This window comes from Oncorhynchus tshawytscha, unplaced genomic scaffold, assembly GCF_018296145.1.
Source record: "Oncorhynchus tshawytscha isolate Ot180627B unplaced genomic scaffold, Otsh_v2.0 Un_contig_4684_pilon_pilon, whole genome shotgun sequence".
NCBI lineage: Eukaryota > Metazoa > Chordata > Actinopteri > Salmoniformes > Salmonidae > Oncorhynchus > Oncorhynchus tshawytscha.
Window position 1 is genome coordinate 1 of NW_024609537.1, and position 22,102 is coordinate 22,102.

Genomic DNA, 22,102 nt, shown 5'->3' on the forward strand with positions numbered 1-22,102 from the left:
CTGAAGGGACTGGATGGTGTTTAGAGACAGATGGGAGGGGTTGAATGGAGCTGAAGGGACTGGATGGTGTTTAGAGACAGATGGGAGGGGTTGAATGGAGCTGAAGGGTGGGACTGGATGGTGTTTAGAGACAGATGGGAGGGGTTGAATGGAGCTGAAGGGACTGGATGGTGTTTAGAGACAGATGGGAGGGGTTGAATGGAGCTGAAGGGACTGGATGGTGTTTAGAGACAGATGGGAGGGGTTGAATGGAGCTGAAGGGACTGGATGGTGTTTAGAGACAGATGGGAGGGATTGAATGGAGCTGAAGGGACTGGATGGTGTTTAGAGACAGATGGGAGGGGTTGAAAGGAGCTGAAGGGACTAATAACAACAAGATAACAGATGTAAAATGTATACAGGTTCAGAAATGTTGTGAAATAACACAGTTTCAAATATATGGCAAATTGGATGGACATCAGAAATAGAGGAAGGACTAAAAACAAAACTATTGTAAAATAGATTTCTTGTTTATTAGTTTACTTCAATAAGGGGAGGGAGGGGGGGTCATAAAGGAAGGTATATTCTAAAAAGATGTGTGTTTGTATGTAGGTATGTATGTAGGTATGTATGTAGGTATGTATGTGTATGTATGTAGGTATGTGTATGTATATGTATGTATGTAGGTGTTTGTATGTAGGTATGTATGTAGGTATGTAGGTATGTGTATGTATGTAGGTATGTGTATGCGTATGTATGTAGGTATGTATGTGTTTGTATGTAGGTGTGTATGTGTATGTATGTATGTAGGTATGTATGTGTATGTATGTAGGTATGTGTATGTATGTAGGTATGTATGTGTATGTATGTAGGTATGTGTATGTATGTAGGTATGTATGTATGTAGGTATGTGTATGTATGTAGGTATGCGTATGTATGTAGGTATGCGTATGTATGTAGGTATGCGTATGTATGTAGGTATGCGTATGTATGTAGGTATGCGTATGTAGGTATGCATGTGTATGTAGGTGTGTATGTATGTAGGTATGTATGTGTATGTATGTAGGTATGCATGTGTATGTAGGTGTGTATGTATGTAGGTGTGTATGTATGTAGGTATGCATGTGTATGTAGGTGTGTATGTATATGTATGTAGGTATGTATGTGTATGTATGTAGGTATGCATGTGTATGTAGGTGTGTATGTATATGTATGTAGGTATGCGTATGAATGTATGTGTATGTATGTAGATATGTGTATGTATGTAGGTATGTATGTATGTGTATATATGTGTGTGTATGTATGTGTGTATATGCAGACAATTGCATTGATGGAAGCGACAATCTATCCGCAATGTTAAAGCTGATCCGCACCTCCCAAATTTGTGTTATTGCAAATAGTCAGGAATGATTCGCAATTAAGGAGGTTTTTTTCCAATATGAAAAGTGGATGAATAACAGATTTGGCTCATTAATCTATTCTAGTCCAAATCAGGATGATCCATACTTCTTAAAAAAATATTTATATCAATTTACTTACAGGCAACAAATGATCAAATCATTTTGGTAGGAGACTATAACACAGTTTTAAGTACCTCAATGGACCGTAAAGGAAATCACTCATCACCGTGCCCTTACGGAGATCACAAATATTATGGACTCATTAGAAATAGTTGATATTTACGGATTAAAAAACCCTGACCTAGTGAGTGATTCATGGAGGAGACTTAATCAAGCTAGTCGTCTTAACTACTTTCTTGTCTCTTTCTCTCTCGCAGGTTAAAGTATTATTAGGAGACAGAATGCGATCTGATCTTCGTCTAATAAGCCTCCCATGTGGACGGGGATATTGGACATTTTTATCAGAGTTTACTGGAGGACAATTTATTTTTAACTAAGATTAAAAAAAACATTTATAACTGAATGTTTCCAGTACAATATAGGTTCAGCAAATCCCCTTATTGTTTGGGATACCTTTTAACTGTACCTTCAGAGGTCATTCAATATTCATCAATAATAAAAAAGCAGTTCCTGTCTGAAGAGACAAGACCAACAAGGGAAATCCATGAACTAATAGTACAGGTAGATGCTATAAAAACTACAGAGATACATGAACTAATAGTACAGGTAGATGCTATAAAAACTACAGAGATACATGAACTAATAGTACAGGTAGATGCTATAAAAACTACAGAGATACATGAACTAATAGTACAGGTAGATGCTATAAAAACAACAGAGATACAAAATGAGAGGGAAAAGAACTAGAGGAACTTATTCCAGAACTAATGTAAAATATTACAAAAATTAAAGCCAACTGGGTGGAATATGGATGAAAATGCACCAACTTCTTCCTGAATCTCCAACACTGGAACCTAAAATAACCTGCGAAACTCTTTACTAAAGACTTCGTCATTTATGATTCTCCAAATTATATTTTAAAAGAAGACGCTAAATATTTGAAGCAAATGTTCTCTATTCTGTCTCATCCTCACCCTCTGAATGATGAGGAATCCTTTCAACAAAAAGAAGAACCGTGCGAAGGCCAAATTACAGAGGAATACCTTTTTGAGGCTATTAAATCCTTTCAGTCTGGAAAAACCACAGGGCTTGATGGCATACCGGTAGATGTATATCAAGCCTTTTTTGATTTACTCAAAGCTCCATTGTTAGTTTGTTTTAACTACACCTATAGAAATTGTAGTCTGTCAGGTACTCAGCTGGAAGGTCTGATTTCACTATTATTAAAACAAGACCTACATGGCAAATATAAAGATCCAATCTATCTAAAAAAAAAAACTGAAGGCCCCTTAAACTTCAACGTTGTGATGCAAAAATACTAGCGAAATGCATAGTACTCAGAATTTAAAAGGTTTTACCAGGTATTGTTCATCCTGATCAGACAGGTTTTTTTACATGGACGATACATTGGAGATAAACTACTAGAAATAATAGAAAACATGAAACATTGAAGAAGCCAGGCCTGGTATTTTTTGCAAATTTTGAAAATGCCTTTGATAAAGTAAGACTGGATTTTATTTATAAATGCCAGGATTTTTGGGGGAGGGGATCATTCTCTTATAAGATGGGTAAAAAATAATGTTTCGCAACCCCAGGTGTAAATGAGTAAATAGCTGCTACTTCTCAGAGTTTTGAATTGTCAAGAGGAGGTAAACAAGGGTGTCCGCTGTCACCAAATCCATTCGTTATGGCCATCGAATTGCTCGCTATTAAAATCAGATCAAATAACACCATTAGAGGATTAGAAATCCAAGGCTTAATAACAAAGATGTTTTCCGATGACTCAAGTTTTATGTTAAGTCTGCAAGCTAGGTCCCTGAAATGTCTCATTGAAGATCTCGATAACTTTTATGGGGTCTCTGGACTTAACCTTTTAGGGATAGTGGGCAGCATTTTCACATTGGATGAATTGCGTGCCCATAGTGAACTGCCTCCTACTCTGTCCCAGATGCTAATATATGCATATTATTATTACTATTGGATAGAAAACACTCTGAAGTTTCTAAAACTGTTTGAAATATGTCTGTGAGTATAACATAACTCACAGGGCAGGCAAACTTCCAAACAGGAAGTGGAAATTCTGGGGCTGGTTGATTTTCAACTCATCGCCTATTCAAATAAGATATGGATCTGTTTGCACTTCCTACGCCTTCCACTGGATGTCAACAGTCAGTAGAACGTGGAATGAAGCCTCTAGTGTGATGTGGGACCGGATGGCAGCTATTTAAGTCCCTGGTCTGGCAGAATGCCAGTCATTATATCGCCTTATGTTCCATTACTCTGTAGACTAAAAGAATGCTCCGGTTGGAACATTATTGGATATATATGATAATAACATCCTGAAGATTGATTCTCTACTTAGTTTGACCAGTTTATTCGACCTGGAATATAACTTTTTGAAGTTTTTGTCCGAGTTCGCCTGGACCAGCGCCAGCTTTTGGACATGTGAACTAACCGTGCTAGCAAAAGTAGCTAATTGGACAGTAGTAATGGATATTATCGAACAAAACAACGATTCATTGTGGAACTAGGATTCCTTGCACTGCATTCTGATGAAAGATCATCAAAGGTAAGGGAATATTTATGATGTAATTTCGTATTTCTGTTGACTCCAACATGGCGGAGAAATATATTTACTTCTGAGCGCCGTCTCAGATTATTGAATGGTATGCTTTTTTTCGTAATGTTTAAAAAAAATCTGACACAGCGGTTGCATTAAGAACCAGTGTATCTTTAATTATATGTAAACCATGTATCTTTCGTCAAAGTTTATGATGAGTGTTTCTGTTATATGACGTGTCTCTCTGTAATTACTCTGGATATTTTGGAGGCATTTCTTAACATGGCGCCAATGTTAACCGAGATTTGTGGATATAAATATGCATATTATCGAACAAAACATAAATGTATTGTGTAACATGATGTCATATGAGTGTCATCTGATGAAGATTATCAAAGGTTAGGGATTAATTTTATCTCTAATTCTGCTTTTGTGACTATCTTTGGCTGGGAAAAATGGCTGTGTTTTTTGGATTTGGTGGTGATCTGACATAAATATTTTAAAAAGTACTCTTCACTGACGAGTCACGGTTTTGTCTCACCAGGGGTGAGCTTGTTGCCACCAGCCATACTGCTCATTCTGTGCATGATTTCCTGCAAGACAGGAATGCCAGTGTTCTGCCATGGCTAGCAAAGATTCCGGATCTCAATCCCATTGAGCACGTTGAGGACCTGTTTGATCGGAGGATGAGGGCTAAAGCCATTCCCCCCAGAGGCAAATCTAGTGCAGTCCATGAGGAGGAGATGCACTGCAGTACTTAATGCAGCTGGTAGCCACACCAGATACTGACTGCTACTTTTGATTTTGAATCCCCCTTTTGTTCAGGGACACATTGTTACATTTGTGTCACGTGTCTGTGAAACTTGTTCAGTTTGTTGTTGAATCTTGTGTAAATATTTGTATGAACATATGTTAAGTTTGCTGAAAATAAACGCAGTTGACAGTGAGAGGATATTTCTTTTTTTTTGCTGAGTATATTTATAGTTACTATCAGTTTTAGGATCATCTACCCAAAATATTTCTTCTTATTTTTTACTTTACCCAAAATGTCATGACATCAGTCATAGTCAAAATTTTGAAAACCTGTGATCGTCTAAATAAGAAATTGGTCCATTTAAACAGCATGTGCCAAACCCTTTCAACAACGGGGAGATGTTACTGATGTGCTTTGTGTCTTCGACGTAAAAACAAGTTTTGGACTTCCACGCAAAATTACTTTACAATTTTTTGTTCAAGGAAGTGTGTAGGTCGGATTCTGTATCGTACAGCTATGAAAATTATATATTTAGAACCACCTGCTCGATTGGATTCCAGCGACATCTGTGTCTTGAGTGTCCGAGAACTGTTTCTTTTTTGTGTTCTGACTTGTAAAACAGGATGAATAAATTAAGTAATGTAAATATATCAGTAATTACCAGGAAGCGCTACATTTTGTTTTAAAATCACACCAAGATTGTTAAAACTGGCCTCAGGTTATTGAGGGATCTAATTAGGATTTACCCTTGTAGTAAGGATATTTTATCATGTGGAGGTTTAATTCAGGTCTCTACTTAAATAAACACTCTGTCTTTGACAGGAGAAAGACCAGACTCCCAGGAGACGTCCAAACCAACAAGACGACACCACTGCTCCCACTGTGGAAAGGGTTTTAAACAGTTACGGGACCTGAAACAACATGAGAGAATACATACAGGAGAAAAGCCGTACCACTGTGCCCAGTGTGGAAAGAATTTTAACCACAAAGGATACCTGAAACAACATGAGAGAATACACACAGGGGAGAAGCCTTACCACTGTTCCCAGTGTGGAAAGAGCTATAACCAGAGAGGATACCTGAAAAAACATGAGAGAATTCATACAGGGAGGAGTTTTAACCAGAAAGGACACCTGATGCAACATGAGAGAATACATCCAGGGGAGAAGCCATACCACTGCTCACAGTGTGCAAAGAGGTTTACAAGGTTAGGGGGCCTGAAAATACACGAGACAATACATACGGGAGAAAAGCCGTACCACTGCTCCCAGTGTGGAAAGGGTTGTAACCACTTAAGTGGCCTGAAAAGACATGAGAGAATACACACAGGGGAGAAGCCTTACCACTGCTCCCAGTGTGGAAAAAGTTTTACCCAGTTATGTAACCTGAAAACACACGAGAGAATACACACAGGGGTGAAGCCTTACCCCTGCTCCCAGTGTGACAAGAGTTTTAAGGAGTTAGGTAACCTGAGAAGACATGAGATAAACCACACAGGAGGTAAGGATGTAGACTGTTGAACAGTAGGACATAGGACAGGTGTAGGCCTCTGAACACAAGGACATAGTAGAGGAGAATGCCCAATAAATTGTGGGGCAGTAGGATCGTAGTCCTTTCATTCTTAATGCGTTTGAGCCAATCGGTTGTAATGTGACATGGTAAGGGTTGGTATACAGAAGATAGCCCTATTTGTTAAAAATATTAATTCAATATTAGGGCAAGAACAGCTCAAATAAGCAAAGAGAAACAACAGTCCATCATTACTTTAAGACATGAAGTAAGTCGATCCGTTTCTTCATGTGCAAAACTATAAAGTGCTCTGATGACCGTCACAGGAAAGGAAGACCCAGAATGACTTCTGCTGCAGAGGATAAGTTCATTAGAGTTATCTGCCCCAGAAATTGCAGCCCAAATAAATGTTTCACAGAGTTCAAGTAACAGACACATCTCAAAATCAGCTGTTCAGAGGAGACTGTGTGAATCAGTCCTTCATGGTCGAATTGCTGCAAAGGAACCACTGCTAAAGGGTCACCACTAAGAATAAGAGACTTGCTTGGGCCAAGAAACACGAGCAATGGACATTAGACCGGTAGATATCTGTCCTTTGGTCTATTGAGTCCAAATTTGAGATTTTTGGTTCCAACCGCCATGACTTTATGAGATGCAGAGTAGGTTAATCTCCACATGTGGTTCCCACCGTGAAGCATGGAGGAGGAGGTGTGATGGTGCTTTGCTGTTGACACTGTCAGTGATTTTATTTCAAGTTAATGGCACACTTAACCAGCATGGCTACCACAGCATTCTGCAGCGATATCCATCTGTTTTGGGCTTAGTGGGACTATCATTTGTTTTTCAACAGGACAATGACCCAACACACCTCCAGGCTGTGTAAGGGCTGTTTGACCAAGAAGGAGAGTGATGGAGTGCTGCATCAGATGACCTGGCCTCCACAATCACCCGATGTCGATCCAAATGTGATGGTTTGGGATGAATTAGATCGAGGTTAGGAAAAGTGGCCAACATCAGCATGTATTGGAACTCCAACAAGACTGTTGGAAAAGGATTCCAGGTGAAGCTGGTTGAGAGAAAGCCAAGAGTGTGCAAAGCTGTCATCAAGGCAAAGGGTGGCAATTTTGAAGAATCTAACATATATTTTGATTTGTTTAACACTTTTTTTTAGTTACTACATAATTTAGCGTGTTATTACATAGTTACGATGCCTTCACTATTATTCTACAATGTAGAAAAGAGTAAAATAAATAAAAACCCTTGAATGAGTAGGCGTGTCCAATCTTTTGACTGGTACTGTACATTAAATCCCCTGGCAAACGCTCCAGTGGACATTCCTGCAGTCAGCATGCCAATTGCCCACTCCCTATGTGACATCTGTGGCGTTGCGTTGTGACAAAACAGCACATTTTTGTGGCCTTTTATTGTCCCCAGCACAAGGTGCACCTGTGTAATGATAATGCTGTTTAATCAGCTTCTTGATATGCCACACCTGTCAGGTGGATGGATTATCTTGGCAAAGGATAAATGTTCACTAACAGGGATGTACCACTGCTCCCATTGTGGAAAGAGTTTTAGCCGGTTAGGAATCCTGAAAGCTTGTGACCGAAAACACACAGGGGAGAAGCCTTACCACTGCTCCCATTGTGGAAAGAGTTTGAACATGTTAGGAAGTCTAATGAGAGAATACACACAGGGAGAAGTGTCACAGTGCTGACTTTTGCCCGTCGCCTGCAGCATAGGCCTCTATCCCGTCCTCTGGCTGGGCAGAGTACTTTAGGATTTTTGTCACTTCGGTGTAACAAGGGCCTTGCCGTGCAGCCCTACCAACTCTTCTATGTATTCGTAATGGCCCTTCGCGTGAGTTGGGTTTGTTCCTTCGTTCACGTTGTCACTCCCTTATTTTCCGGTCTAGTATGGGGCCTTGGATAGATGATTACTTTATGTTTATAGACTCTTCCTATACTCCCTTACCTTGGGTCTTCTTCTCTTATATATCAATACCTAATAACTAATCTTCTGTTAGTTATTATGCTCGTCAGCTAGTAGTCACTGGGAAACTATATGTATTTGACTTTTCCAAAGATATATTATTGTCCACACAATGAAATATTCTTTAGTGCAATCACTTTAACCTATAACCAGGGTCACTTTCTGTTCAGTGAGAGTGTCAAAGGCGTTTGCTCTCCAGATCGTTAATCTGGCCTAGTTGTCAAAGTTTCAAGCTTTTATTAAGTCACTCTGTTTTTTGTCTTTATACACGCTATTACAATTCAATGGTTCTACAGTTTCCTAATACATCAATAATGCTCAATCAATCCTTAATGCGCTATACTGTGCCAAGTCATATTTAAAAAGGTAAAAAGCTTAACACACTTCTTTATGACTCTTTAAACAAAGCAAACACCCATATATTTACCTTGAAGCTCTGTTCCCTTGGTCCTTCCCGAAACTGGTCTTTATAAGAGTAGTAATATTTGTGCAGCCTCTGCTGTTTATACGACTATAATCTTCTTATTTAGTCCGAATGGTTTTTACTGCCTACTGTTTAGATATTGATTCCTTTTTATTGACTCTTGGCTACTACGAGGCTTTAACTATTTCTGGGCTTTTCCAATCTTGCCGAACTGCGATTGTTACTGACACACCAAAGATGGAATGTTGTTGCTATCAAGATTTCTCCTCGCGCTGTTGAGGGGTGAAGTCCTCTCGTACACAAACTTGTTCACTTATTCTTTTTATAAGGAGTGAGCTTCCAATGTACAACACAATTCTTTAAGATATACCAGTCAATAGTTTTGCTCGCGCCTTGATGTCAAAGTAGTCAATACAAACAGAGTATAGTACAAGTAATTTACCTGGTCTGATGATTCTCTATGATGTCCAAATCATATAGGTTGAGGATCATGCCTTGGCACTGATCTATCCTCCTTTTATACCTCTTTTAGACACTCAGTTTGGGGGAAGATGTTCGGGAGTAGAATCTATCTTAACACAGTGTGCCATTACATTACGTATTAAGTAGCACTTAGTCCAATGTTAGTTCCTTCAGCACTGGTGCCCATAGGTATTCATCCGTTGGGGTGTTGTCTTGGTAGGTCGGTTCATACCACTCCTCCTCAGTCTCCCTGTAGGTCAGTTCATACCACTCCTCCTCAGTCTCCCTGTAGGTCGGTTCATACCACTCCTCCTCAGTCTCCCTGTAGGTCGGTTCATACCACTCCTCCTCAGTCTCCCTGTAGGTTGGTTCATACCACTCCTCCTCAGTCTCCCTGTAGGTTGGTTCATAGCACTCCTCCTCAGTCTCCCTGTAGGTCGGTTCATACCACTCCTCCTCAGTCTCCCTGTAGGTCGGTTCATACCACTCCTCCTCAGTCTCCCTGTAGGTCGGTTCATACCACTCCTCCTCAGTCTCCCTGTAGGTCGGTTCATACCACTCCTCCTCAGTCTCCCTGTAGGTTGGTTCATACCACTCCTCCTCAGTCTCCCTGTAGGTTGGTTCATACCACTCCTCCTCAGTCTCCCTGTAGGTCGGTTCATACCACTCCTCCTCAGTCTCCCTGTAGGTTGGTTCATACCACTCCTCCTCAGTCTCCCTGTAGGTTGGTTCATAGCACTCCTCCTCAGTCTCCCTGTAGGTCGGTTCATACCACTCCTCCTCAGTCTCCCTGTAGGTCGGTTCATACCACTCCTCCTCAGTCTCCCTGTAGGTCGGTTCATACCACTCCTCCTCAGTCTCCCTGTAGGTCGGTTCATACCACTCCTCCTCAGTCTCCCTGTAGGTCGGTTCATACCACTCCTCCTCAGTCTCCCTGTAGGTCGGTTCATACCACTCCTCCTCAGTCTCCCTGTAGGTTGGTTCTTGTTTAATTCCCAGTACTTGTATTTCCCATGCATTTGGCTCCCTCTGCTGGTCACCTGCTGTTGTGGCGATTTCTTCTTTTATCCCCCAGTCAACAGATGGCCTTAGAGCCCATGAATGTGGCCCTGGAACTGGACCGGCCACTGAGGGAGGGGTCTGTTCTTTTTTGCCTTTTGTCCCCCCCTCCCTCTCCAAGATCTTCCCTTGACTCTTTTCCTGCTTTTCCTCGTTGCCTCAATATTTTATTGCTAGAGCCTTCCCATCCTGTGCCTGTACCATCCCATACTGGTCCTGTCTGTTTCTCCTCCCTATCTATTAGGTGCCTGCTCTTTACAAACCTCCAGTCTCTGGTAAGCCCTTTAGCTACTGTTCTACCTCCTAGCATAAGCTGCGTAAATGTGCTTTCAAAGGGCCAAGCTTCTTCTTCCTCCCGATACCATATGCCCTTATCTCTATGACAGGTCATGTTGCAGAAGCAATCCTTACAAAAGGGACTTGTTATTTTAGTCCCTGAGGCCGACTGCCTAGTCAACTCTCCATAGGTGCCCCTGTCACACCCGGTGCACCGAGGGCTCCATGAATCCGTTCTTTTGGGTCCATCCTGTGTAATATATTTCATTATTTAGTCCTGTCATCCTTATCCTACCTGAGTCTTTATCCCACTCTATCTCTTGTCCTAAGTACATTATTCTTAGTCTGGCTTCTTCCCCATCAGTTGTCACTTCCCATGTGTTCCCTCTCTTTACTACCAACCTCATTTTAGGCCTCTACCTTCTGTCAGGCAATCTAGGTCTCTCCCTCTCCAGGCCAGTCTCTACCTTCTGTCAGGCAATCTAGGTCTCTCCCTCTCCATGCCAGTCTCTACCTTCTGTCAGGCAATCTAGGTCTCTCCCTCTCCATGCCAGTCTCTACCTTCTGTCAGGCAATCTAGGTCTCTCCCTCTCCATGCCAGTCTCTACCTTCTGTCAGGCAATCTAGGTCTCTCCCTCTCCATGCCAGTCTCTACCTTCTGTCAGGCAATCTAGGTCTCTCCCTCTCCATGCCAGTCTCTACCTTCTGTCAGGCAATCTAGGTCTCTCCCTCTCCATGCCAGTCTCTACCTTCTGTCAGGCAATCTAGGTCTCTCCCTCTCCAGGCCAGTCTCTACCTTCTCAGGTCAGGCCAATCTCCCCTCCCTCTCCATGCCAGTCTCTACCTTCTGTCAGGCAATCTAATTCCTCTCCAGGCCAGTCTCTACCTTCTGTCAGGCAATCTAAGTCTCTCCCTCTCCATGCCAGTCTCTACCTTCTGTCAGGCTATCTAGGTCTCTCCCTCTCCAGGCCAGTCTCTACGTTCTGTCAAGCAATCTAGGTCTCTCCCTCTCCAGGCCAGTCTCTACCTTCTGTCAGGCAATCTAGGCACGTACTTTCTAAGTCTCTCCCTCTCCATGAAAGTCTCCCTTGCAATCCTCCTCTAAGCTTCTTTGCACAACCCCCACATATATCTAGGTTGTCTGTTGTTGTCCAGCTTAACATGTGTCCTTCACAACAATTGTGAAGGTCCGGTTTATCGAATATATGCCAATGTTTCACATATTCCCCCATGTACTCCATGTACCCCCATGTACTCCCATGTACTCCATGCTCCACTCTCCTATAATTATCTGAAGGTCACTACTTTGGTCTCCCTCTGATTCTTCTCTCATCTCTTTCCTAGAATCAGGGGACAATGGGGTTAGAATCAGGGGACAATGGAGTTAGATACAGGGGACAATGGGGTTAGATACAGGGGACAATGGGGTTAGCAATTTCTATCTCTTATAGCCCTTCCTTCCCCTCTTCTTGTCCTTTCTGCTGGGTCCTAATATCTTAACCCACTGATCCCCTACATATTTTAACTCCCTCCTTAGATCTCCTGCTGCTTCCTCGCATCTCATCACTTCCCTGGAGAGTTGATCCATCTTCTCCCAGTTAGGCGGGTTCCCTACTCCCCTTTCACTCTGTCTGCCTGGTCTTTCCTTATCTCTCACTTCTGCTTTTTCTACTGCTTGTAGTGCCCATATGGGGCACCACTCTTTCCTCCCCGTGGGCCCTGTCCTCCTTGCGCCGGCATCCAACAGTAGTTCTTTCCTAACTCTTTCTGCCATCTCTCCGTCTATTAGCTTGGAGAGGTTACCTCCCCCAAAGGTGGCTGTCCTGGGCCTCTGATCCTTTGTCTTTCTGTCCTGCTGTGTTTCTTGCCTGTGTCTATGGGTGAAGCTTTTTAATTTGGTTACTGCTACTCCTGCACCCTCTCGCTTACTGACTTTCTTTCGGTACACCTCTTCCTTTCGTACCCTTCCCGCCTTTCTCTGGAGTAGCCTATCCTCCTCAGTAAGTTCCCATTTCTTAACTTCGGGCCTATTTATCCATTCCTAAACCAGGTTCAAATCCTGTATCCAACCCCTAAACCAGGTTCATATCCTGTATCCAACCCTACCCCCTAAAACAGGAAATTAAAAAAACATTAAAATGTATTTCTGAGTAGGCTTTCTCCAATCTGATTTCATTTGGCAATAAGGACATAAACAAAAGCACCAACTTTCAGTCCAAAATTAGACAAATGTGGGAGCAGTGTGTTAACTCATGAACTGTAAGTTTGTGTGAAATCTCACACAGTGGGAGCAGCATTGGTAAGGTTTCTCTTTCATGTCATTTCAGTTGCCTTAACCAGGTACATGTCATTCCACAGTGGGAGCAGCTCAAAAAGGCTTCTCCCTAGTGTGTATTTTCTCATGCTGCTTCGGTTTCCCTAACTTCTTAAACCTCCTTTCACAACGAGAACCCTGGAAACGCTTCTTTACAGAGTGTGTTAGCTCATGTTTTTTCCAGTTACTTGAGTCAGTGAAATTCTTTCCACACTGGGAGCAATGGTAAGGCTTTTCTCCTGTGTGTGTCCTCTTATGCGTTGCCAGGGCCCTTGATAGGATAAAACTCTTACCACAGTGGGAGCAGTGATAAGGCTTTTCCCCTGTGTGTATTCTCTTATGTACTTTCAGGTTATATAACCGGTTAAAAGATTTTCCACATTGAGTGCATTTGTGAGGCTTGTCTCCTGTGTGCATTCTCTCGTGTGCTTTCAGGTTCCATAACTGGGTAAAACTCTTTCCACACTGGGAGCAGTGGTGATAAGGCTTCTCTCCAGTGTGTGTTCTCTCATGCACTTTCAGTTGCCTTGACCAGCCAAAACTCTCTTCACAATGGAAACATTGGTAAGGCTTTTTTCCAGTGTGTACTCTTTCATGATCTTTCAGGTTACTTAACCGCTTAAAAGTATTGCCACATTGAGAGCATTTGTGAGGCTTGTCTCCTGTGTGTATTTTCTCGTGTGATTTCAGGGAACTTAACTGTGAACATCTCTTTCCACACTGGGAGCATTGGTAAGGCTTCTCTCCTGTGTGTATTCTATTATGCAATTTTAGGGTCCCTAACTGGGTAAACTGCTTTCCACACTGGGAGCATTGGTAGGGCTTCTCTCCTGTGTGTATTCTATTATGTATTTTCAAGCTCCCTAACTTGGTAAAACTCTTTTCACACTGGGAGCACTGGTGTCGTCTTGCTGGTTTGGACGTCTCTGGCTCTGGTTCCTCCGAGTCTTGTCTCTCTCCTGCCAAAGACAAACAAAGTATTTCATGTAACAGATATTGGTATCTTATTCACAAGAAACGAATGAAAACAGATGGGAAATGGAGAAGGACGAGAAGGGGAACTTGTCCAATAAGAAACGCTTGTTTTTGTTTTCCGATGCAAAACATTTTGCTACGTTTTTCACTAATGAATACGACCTTGAATGAAACCTCCACATGATAAAACTGTCTTCCTATTTAAAAGGGGTTTTAATCCAAATCAGATCCCTCAACCTGAGGTCAAGTTATTCACTATGACAAAGTCAAAAGCTGTACAACAGCTGGAAACCAAGTCTGGTCTAGAAAAGTCTGAAAAATCTACTATAATAGGATACATTTGATCCATTGTTACATTTTGTTGGTGACAAATGATTGGTTCAAGAGTATGGATGACAGGAAGTTAGTTGGTGCAGTGTTGTTAGATTTCAGTGCTGCTTTATTTACTAAATCAATTGTGTAGGTTGTTTTTTTGTTGGTAATTCTTTTAGGGGCGGGGGGGGTCCTGGCTTTCCTTGGCATCCATGAATACACGCCACTGGCTGGGGGACTTGTTGACCCGGGATCATTGATAGCCAGCAACCCCTGGAAGGTAACCCCAATCATGACCATTAGGACTGCTCAGATGGGGGAACGTTCCAATTCTCAATTGGTAGAGGACACTTTCATTCAACATGTGCCGTCCCCGGACTGCAGGGAACATCTCAAATGTTGTCAGTCACCTTTTGCACTCCCATGATAAACAAAATATGTAGTGAACTCAACTCTTGACGAAATAATGTTCTCTAATGCAGTAATGTTTTTCTAGAGGCAGATGATCACCATAGCTTGGAGGAGACTTGTCTTAACAGGATGAAAGTCAGCCCGCTACATCTGCAGCAGACAGGAAGGAAGATTGACCTCTGACCCAGGTTAGTGACACAAAGACAGAGGCTGAGCATGCATGAGAAACAGCCATGGAATTTCATGAGCACAAACTAATGTATTTAAAAAGAAGAGCATGATATGAAGATGTGAATCCTTCATGTTGAGTTGAGTTGTTGAGTTGAAGAAGGAGGACAGAAACATGAAGCAGCTGGTGTACCAATAGTAGGGTAGGTTTTACTAGTAGGGTAGATTCTACTAGGGTTTTACTAGGGTCTGCTAGTAGGGTAGATTCTACTAGGGTTTTACTAGTAGGGTAGGTTTTACTAGGGTCTGCTAGTAGGGTAGATCCTACTAGGGTTTTACTAGTAGGGTAGGTTCTACTAGGGTTTTACTAGTAGGGTAGGTTCTACTAGGGTTTTACTAGTAGGGTAGGTTTTACTAGGGTCTGCTAGTAGGGTAGATTCTACTAGGGTTTTACTAGTAGGGTAGGTTCTACTAGGGTCTGCAAGTAAGGTAGATTCTACTAGGGTTTTACTAGTAGGGTAGATTCTACTAGGGTTTTACTAGTAGGGTAGGTTTTACTAGGGTTTTAATAGTAGGGTAGATTCTACTAGGGTTTTACTAGGGTCTGCTAGTAGGGTAGGTTCTACTAGGGTTTTACTAGTAGGGTAGGTTTTACTAGGGTCTGCTAGTAGGGTAGATTCTACTAGGGTTTTACTAGTAGGGTAGGTTTTACTAGGGTCTGCTAGTAGGGTAGATTCTACTAGGGTTTTACTAGTAGGGTAGGTTCTACTAGGGTTTTATTAGTAGGGTAGGTTTTACTAGGGTCTGCTAGTAGGGTAGATTCTACTAGGGTTTTACTAGTAGGGTAGGTTCTACTAGGGTCTGCAAGTAAGGTAGATTCTACTAGGGTTTTACTAGTAGGGTAGGTTCTACTAGGGTTTTACTAGTAGGGTAGGTTTTACTAGTAGGGTAGGTTTTACTAGGGTTTTACTAGTAGGGTAGGTTTTACTAGGGTTTTACTAGTAGGGTAGATTCTACTAGGGTTTTACAAGGGTCTGCTAGTAGGGTAGGTTCTACTAGGGTTTTACTAGTAGGGTAGGTTCTACTAGGGTCTGCTAGTAGGGTAGATTCTACTAGGGTTTTACTAGTAGGGTAGGTTCTACTAGGGTTTTACTAGTAGGGTAGGTTTTACTAGGGTCTACTAGTAGGGTAGGTTCTACTAGGGTTTTACTAGTAGGGTAGGTTCTACTAGGGTCTGCAAGTAAGGTAGATTCTACTAGGGTTTTACTAGTAGGGTAGGTTCTACTAGGGTTTTACTAGTAGGGTAGGTTTTACTAGTAGGGTAGGTTTTACTAGGGTTTTACTAGTAGGGTAGGTTTTACTAGGGTTTTACTAGTAGGGTAGGTTTTAGTAGGGTTTTACTAGTAGGGTAGGTTTTACTAGGGTTTTACTAGTAGGGTAGATTCTACTAGGGTTTTACAAGGGTCTGCTAGTAGGGTAGGTTCTACTAGGGTTTTACTAGTAGGGTAGGTTCTACTAGGGTCTGCTAGTAGGGTAGATTCTACTAGGGTTTTACTAGTAGGGTAGGTTCTACTAGGGTTTTACTAGTAGGGTAGGTTTTACTAGGGTCTACTAGTAGGGTAGGTTCTACTAGGGTTTTACTAGTAGGGTAGGTTTTACTAGGGTCTGCAAGTAAGGTAGATTCTACTAGGGTTTTACTAGTAGGGTAGGTTTTACTAGTAGGGTAGGTTTTACTAGGGTTTTACTAGTAGGGTAGGTTTTACAAGGGTCTGCTAGTAGGGTAGGTTCTACTAGGGTTTTACTAGTAGGGTAGGTTCTACTAGGGTTTTACTAGTAGGGTAGGTTTTACTAGGGTCTGCTAGTAGGGTAGATTCTACTAGGGTTTTACTAGTAGGGTAGGTTCTACTAGGGTCTGCAAGTAAGGTAGATTCTACTAGGGTTTTACTAGTAGGGTAGGTTCTACTAGGGTTTTATTAGTAGGGTAGGTTTTACTAGGGTCTGCTAGTAGGGTAGATTCTACTAGGGTTTTACTAGTAGGGTAGGTTCTACTAGGGTCTGCAAGTAAGGTAGATTCTACTAGGGTTTTACTAGTAGGGTAGGTTCTACTAGGGTTTTACTAGTAGGGTAGGTTTTACTAGTAGGGTAGGTTTTACTAGGGTTTTACTAGTAGGGTAGGTTTTACTAGGGTTTTACTAGTAGGGTAGATTCTACTAGGGTTTTACAAGGGTCTGCTAGTAGGGTAGGTTCTACTAGGGTTTTACTAGTAGGGTAGGTTCTACTAGGGTCTGCTAGTAGGGTAGATTCTACTAGGGTTTTACTAGTAGGGTAGGTTCTACTAGGGTTTTACTAGTAGGGTAGGTTTTACTAGGGTCTACTAGTAGGGTAGGTTCTACTAGGGTTTTACTAGTAGGGTAGGTTCTACTAGGGTCTGCAAGTAAGGTAGATTCTACTAGGGTTTTACTAGTAGGGTAGGTTCTACTAGGGTTTTACTAGTAGGGTAGGTTTTACTAGTAGGGTAGGTTTTACTAGGGTTTTACTAGTAGGGTAGGTTTTACTAGGGTTTTACTAGTAGGGTAGGTTTTACTAGTAGGGTAGGTTTTAGTAGGGTTTTACTAGTAGGGTAGGTTTTACTAGGGTTTTACTAGTAGGGTAGATTCTACTAGGGTTTTACAAGGGTCTGCTAGTAGGGTAGGTTCTACTAGGGTTTTACTAGTAGGGTAGGTTCTACTAGGGTCTGCTAGTAGGGTAGATTCTACTAGGGTTTTACTAGTAGGGTAGGTTCTACTAGGGTTTTACTAGTAGGGTAGGTTTTACTAGGGTCTACTAGTAGGGTAGGTTCTACTAGGGTTTTACTAGTAGGGTAGGTTTTAGGGTCTGCAAGTAAGGTAGATTCTACTAGGGTTTTACTAGTAGGGTAGGTTTTACTAGTAGGGTAGGTTTTACTAGGGTTTTACTAGTAGGGTAGGTTTTACAAGGGTCTGCTAGTAGGGTAGGTTCTACTAGGGTTTTACTAGTAGGGTAGGTTCTACTAGGGTCTGCTAGTAGGGTAGATTCTACTAGGGTTTTACTAGTAGGGTAGGTTCTACTAGGGTTTTACTAGTAGGGTAGGTTCTACTAGGGTTTTACTAGTAGGGTAGGTTTTACTAGGGTCTACTAGTAGGGTAGGTTCTACTAGGGTTTTACTAGTAGGGTAGGTTCTACTAGGGTCTGCAAGTAAGGTAGATTCTACTAGGGTTTTACTAGTAGGGTAGGTTCTACTAGGGTTTTACTAGTAGGGTAGGTTTTACTAGTAGGGTAGGTTTTACTAGGGTTTTACTAGTAGGGTAGGTTTTACTAGGGTTTTACTAGTAGGGTAGGTTTTACTAGTAGGGTAGGTTTTACTAGGGTTTTACTAGTAGGGTAGGTTTTACTAGTAGGGTAGATTTTACTAGGGTTTTACTAGTAGGGTAGGTTTTACTAGTAGGGTAGGTTTTACTAGCAGGGTAGGTTTTACTAGCAGGGTAGGTTTTAGTAGGGTTTTACTAGTAGGGTAGGTTTTAGTAGGGTTTTACCAGTAGGGTAGGTTTTAGTAGGGTTTTACTAGTAGGGTAGGTTTTACTTGTAGGGTTTTACTAGTAGGGTAGGTTTTAGTAGGGTTTTACTAGTAGGGTAGGTTTTACTAGGGTTTTACTAGTAGGGTAGGTTTTACTAGGAGGGTAGGTTTTACTAGTAGGGTAGGTTTTACTAGTAGGGTAGGTTTTACTAGGAGGGTAGGTTTTACTAGTAGGGTAGGTTTTACTAGTAGGGTGGGTTTTAGTAGGGTTTTACTAGTAGGGTTTTACTAGTAGGGTAGGTTTTACTAGTAGGGTAGGTTTTACTAGCAGGGTAGGTTTTACTAGTAGGGTAGGTTTTACTAGCAGGGTAGGTTTTACTAGTGTTTTACTAGTAGGGTAGGTTTTACTAGTGTTTTACTAGTAGGGTAGGTTTTACTAGGGTTTTACCAGTAGGGTAGGTTTTACTAGTAGGGTAGGTTTTAGTAGGGATTTACCAGTAGGGTAGGGTTTTACTAATAGGGTAGGTTTTACTAGGGTTTTACTAGTAGGGTAGGTTTTACTAGTAGGGTAGGTTTTACTAGTAGGGTAGGTTTTACTAGGGCTGCTCTTCGCACAATTTGAGAATTTGCCACATTAGAATGGTATCATGAGAAAGGTTAAAGTTCTCCTCTATTAAGGTCATGTCTCAATGTGTTTCAGTGTCCAAATGACCGTTTCTATTAGACCAAACCTCAAATAGCGAGTTGAAACTGCTTGTCGTCAGAGAGGAAGAAGTGATCTTTCGTCTGTTGTTGTGAGTAACAGGGGAGGGGCTTGGTGACAGGTAGGGGCTTGGTGGGAAGGTGCACAGTGAACACAGAAGAAGCGAGTGTGAATACTTATGTAATTGAGATATTTCTGTAATTAATTTTCAATAAACTGGCAACAATTTCTAAAAACATGCGTTCACTTTGTCATTATGGGGTATTGTGATGTCATTATGGGGTATTGTGATGTCATTATGGGGTAGTGAACAGTGTGTGTAGATGGTTGAGAAAAGACTAATTTATTAATTTTTGAATTCAGGCTGTGACAACAAAATGTGGAATAAGTGGTATGAATAAGTACTGAAGGCACTGTAAATTGAGGGGCTTTCATTTGTAGAAAATAAATAGACAGATTGTTGATAAACACCTTAAATCATCTTTCTATTAAAACAGTTTTAATTTCAGTATATTTTCTAAGAGAATCCAATTGCTTATGGATGTTAATGATATCAGAACGCTGAGAAATGATACTGAAAAGAGAGAAACCAATTATAGACCATGTAAAACCTTGATGAAAGTTAGCTTTAGAGAGAAAGTTTCAAGATGATCCGAACATTACATTGCCTGTCCCAGTCAACCCCCGTATCTTTACAAGATTCCAGAACAGGCAAACTAAACTCAAGACACTTCAATTTGGCCTGTATGGCTTCATTAACATCATCTTAACTAATACTGGAGGAAAGCTGTGATTGGGGAAAAAATAAGCTTTCTAAAAGCCATGAAATATGATTGACTGAGAACGCCTCTTTATAGACTTGGCCTCCTACTCTGTAATAGTCCAAATTAATGCCATTTCCTACTTAAAACGTCTCAAATGAAGCCTGAACTCCAACATATAGACTTTAACAGTCCTTAAGGATGAAGCCTGAACTCCAACATATAGACTTTAACAGTCCTTAAGGATGAAGCCTGAACTCCAACATATAGACTTTAACAGTCCTTAAGGATGAAGCCTGAACTCCAACATATAGACTTTAACAGTCCTTAAGGATGAAGCTTGTCCATTTCATGTAACATCCATAAAGCTTCCATTTGTTTGTATTTCTCCAACATGCCAAAATGTAGATTCCAGATTTCTTGGGTATACACTCTGCCCAAGGGGTACTACAGACCATTTATATTTTGTCTATCTATTCTGTGAGACATAAATAAAGTTTTGATTTGCGTACAAAATGTATTTTATATACCTTTATTTTACTAGGCAAGTCAGTTAAGAACAAATTCTTATTTTCAATGACGGCCTAGAACGACAGATTTGTACCTTGTCAGCTCGGGGATTTGAACTTGCAACCTTCCGGTTACTAGTCCAACGCTCTAACCACTAGGCTACCCTGCCGCCCCAGGTACAACATGTAATGTCCATAGAACTGGAATCACCCATAACTTCAGTAGAAATACCCTTTAAAATCACATTAGTTCGACAGAAAGAGATATTCAGAGACATGGATTCAACAACAACATAGTTTGTGCCCCAGTTTAAGACAGTACTCACTGGTGTTAATCAGATCTCCATTATTCTCTTCTTCTTCTTCCTCCTCCTCCTCCAATGTGACAGTAATCTCCCCCTCCTCCTTCACTCCAAAAACATGTTCCGTTTCTTTTACTAATACAGTCATATTCTCCTCCTCAACAAAAACGACATTCTCTTGTTTATCTTCCTCCTCTTTCACTCCGAAAGCTTCTTCTTCTTCTTTCACTGTAACAGCTTCACCCTCTACTTCCTTTTTAACTGTAACAGCCTCCTCTTCCTTCTCCTCTTTCACAATAACTTCTTTCTCCGTCCAACAGACCTCCTCTTCTTTAGCAGGAGGGGAGTAGCTTAATGAACTCATGGTCGGGGATGTTAACTAGCTAGTTAGCTTTAGCGACTAGCCTAGTGCTCGGCTAATTTAACCAGTCAGCTAGCTGACTAACAACGTAAATATTAAATGGAGTATCTAGTAAAGACGCAGACAGTATGTTAAAAACACTGAAGTTAATACAAACCCAATGATCTACAGAGCTTCAATGTTTCGGTTTTATGTTAGCAAGCAAGCTACCGAGGTGGTTGAATCAGCCGTTTTGTTGTTGAGGAAGCTGTTCCGTCCACTAGTTAATACGTCACGCAAGAAGCGCCACCTGAAAGACGCATATCGCCATTTGCTGACTGGAGTGGGTAACACAGTTTAGGAAAATATTCCCAACGTTGTGTTTGTTCTGGCATGCAATATCATAACAAGTCATTTCAAAACCTGTTGTTTATTGTATTTAGCCAATTGTAATACTCAAATGCTAGTTGTACTGTTCAGCATGTTGCTGCCATTTGTACAATGTTCTGTTGAAAAATAAACTGTAGAAAACAACATTCCTTCACTGCTCCACTATATATGAGAGGGAGCGAGAGAAGGAATGTTTTTATTCATTTATTACAGTTTATATATATATATGTGTGTGTGTGTGGCTGTAACTACGAATATTTGACTGTAGATATGCCAAAAACGCAAATCTAAGTTTCCTAATGAACCAGAAAATCAACAGATATCTCTAATTCTTTATTAAAGTTAGCTGGCTCTTTTATTGACCCAAATTGCACGATTATCTGAATGACACATAGATATGGATGCGCGCGTACTAATAACACACACACGAAAGAAAGTGTGAAAATGATCTCTTTTTGCAAGTCACAGGCCAGATGTTCCATCTCCTTCCGAAATGTGAAAGATGCTAACGCCTGCAACGTCGTGAAATGAACAAATCGCCAGAAGTAATCGTTATCTCACGCAATTTGTAAATTGCAGTGCATGGAGAATTGTGTTATTTCGATCGACAAAAAGAAATTCTATGTTTTTCCACTTGCTCAACTTTATTCATGGTTTCCTCGCACGTAAAGGTGGAATTATGAGGGAATGAAGCCAAGGTCAGAATACACTTATCTGTAGACACACCTGCCACGACTCTGCGATCTCCACTCCAAACAAACAGTTCAACGTAAGAATGTACAGGGAGATAATTCGATTTTTTATTTAACCGTTATTTAACTAGGAAAGTCACATGTAAGAATGTTTTCTA

The 22,102-nt window shown here is 41.2% G+C and overlaps 1 protein-coding gene across 3 annotated transcripts; it reads right to left on the bottom strand.

Annotated features, from left to right (window-relative positions):
- Positions 1-8,432: 8,432 nt before the first annotated feature.
- Positions 8,433-21,131, bottom strand: LOC112241459 (zinc finger protein 501). 3 transcript variants are annotated; one of them, XR_006082318.1, is made up of 3 exons: positions 20,547-21,131; positions 11,469-13,808; positions 8,433-11,331 (listed from the first exon to the last, which is right to left on the bottom strand). XR_006082318.1 is itself a non-coding variant. In XM_024409568.2 (2 exons), the coding sequence occupies exons 1-2, from the start codon at positions 20,884-20,886 to the stop codon at positions 12,904-12,906; spliced, it is 1,245 nt and encodes a 414-aa protein (XP_024265336.2). In that variant the 5' UTR covers positions 20,887-21,131; the 3' UTR covers positions 11,399-12,903. The 3 variants fall into 3 exon arrangements, 1 of the variants encoding a protein (XP_024265336.2); XR_006082317.1 differs by having other exon boundaries at positions 11,422-13,808; XM_024409568.2 differs by lacking the exon at positions 8,433-11,331 and having other exon boundaries at positions 11,399-13,808.
- Between the last annotated feature and the right edge of the window lie 971 nt (positions 21,132-22,102).

Bases quoted from the DNA above. Each gene is read 5' to 3' on its own strand.
- LOC112241459 (XM_024409568.2), bottom strand. From the start codon at position 20,886: ATGAGTTCATTAAGCTACTCCCCTCCTGCTAAAGAAGAGGAGGTCTGT. The intron at 13,809-20,546 runs GTGAGTACTGTC...TGTCTTTGGCAG, and splicing joins TGGAGATCTGATTAACACCA to GAGAGAGACAAGACTCGGAG.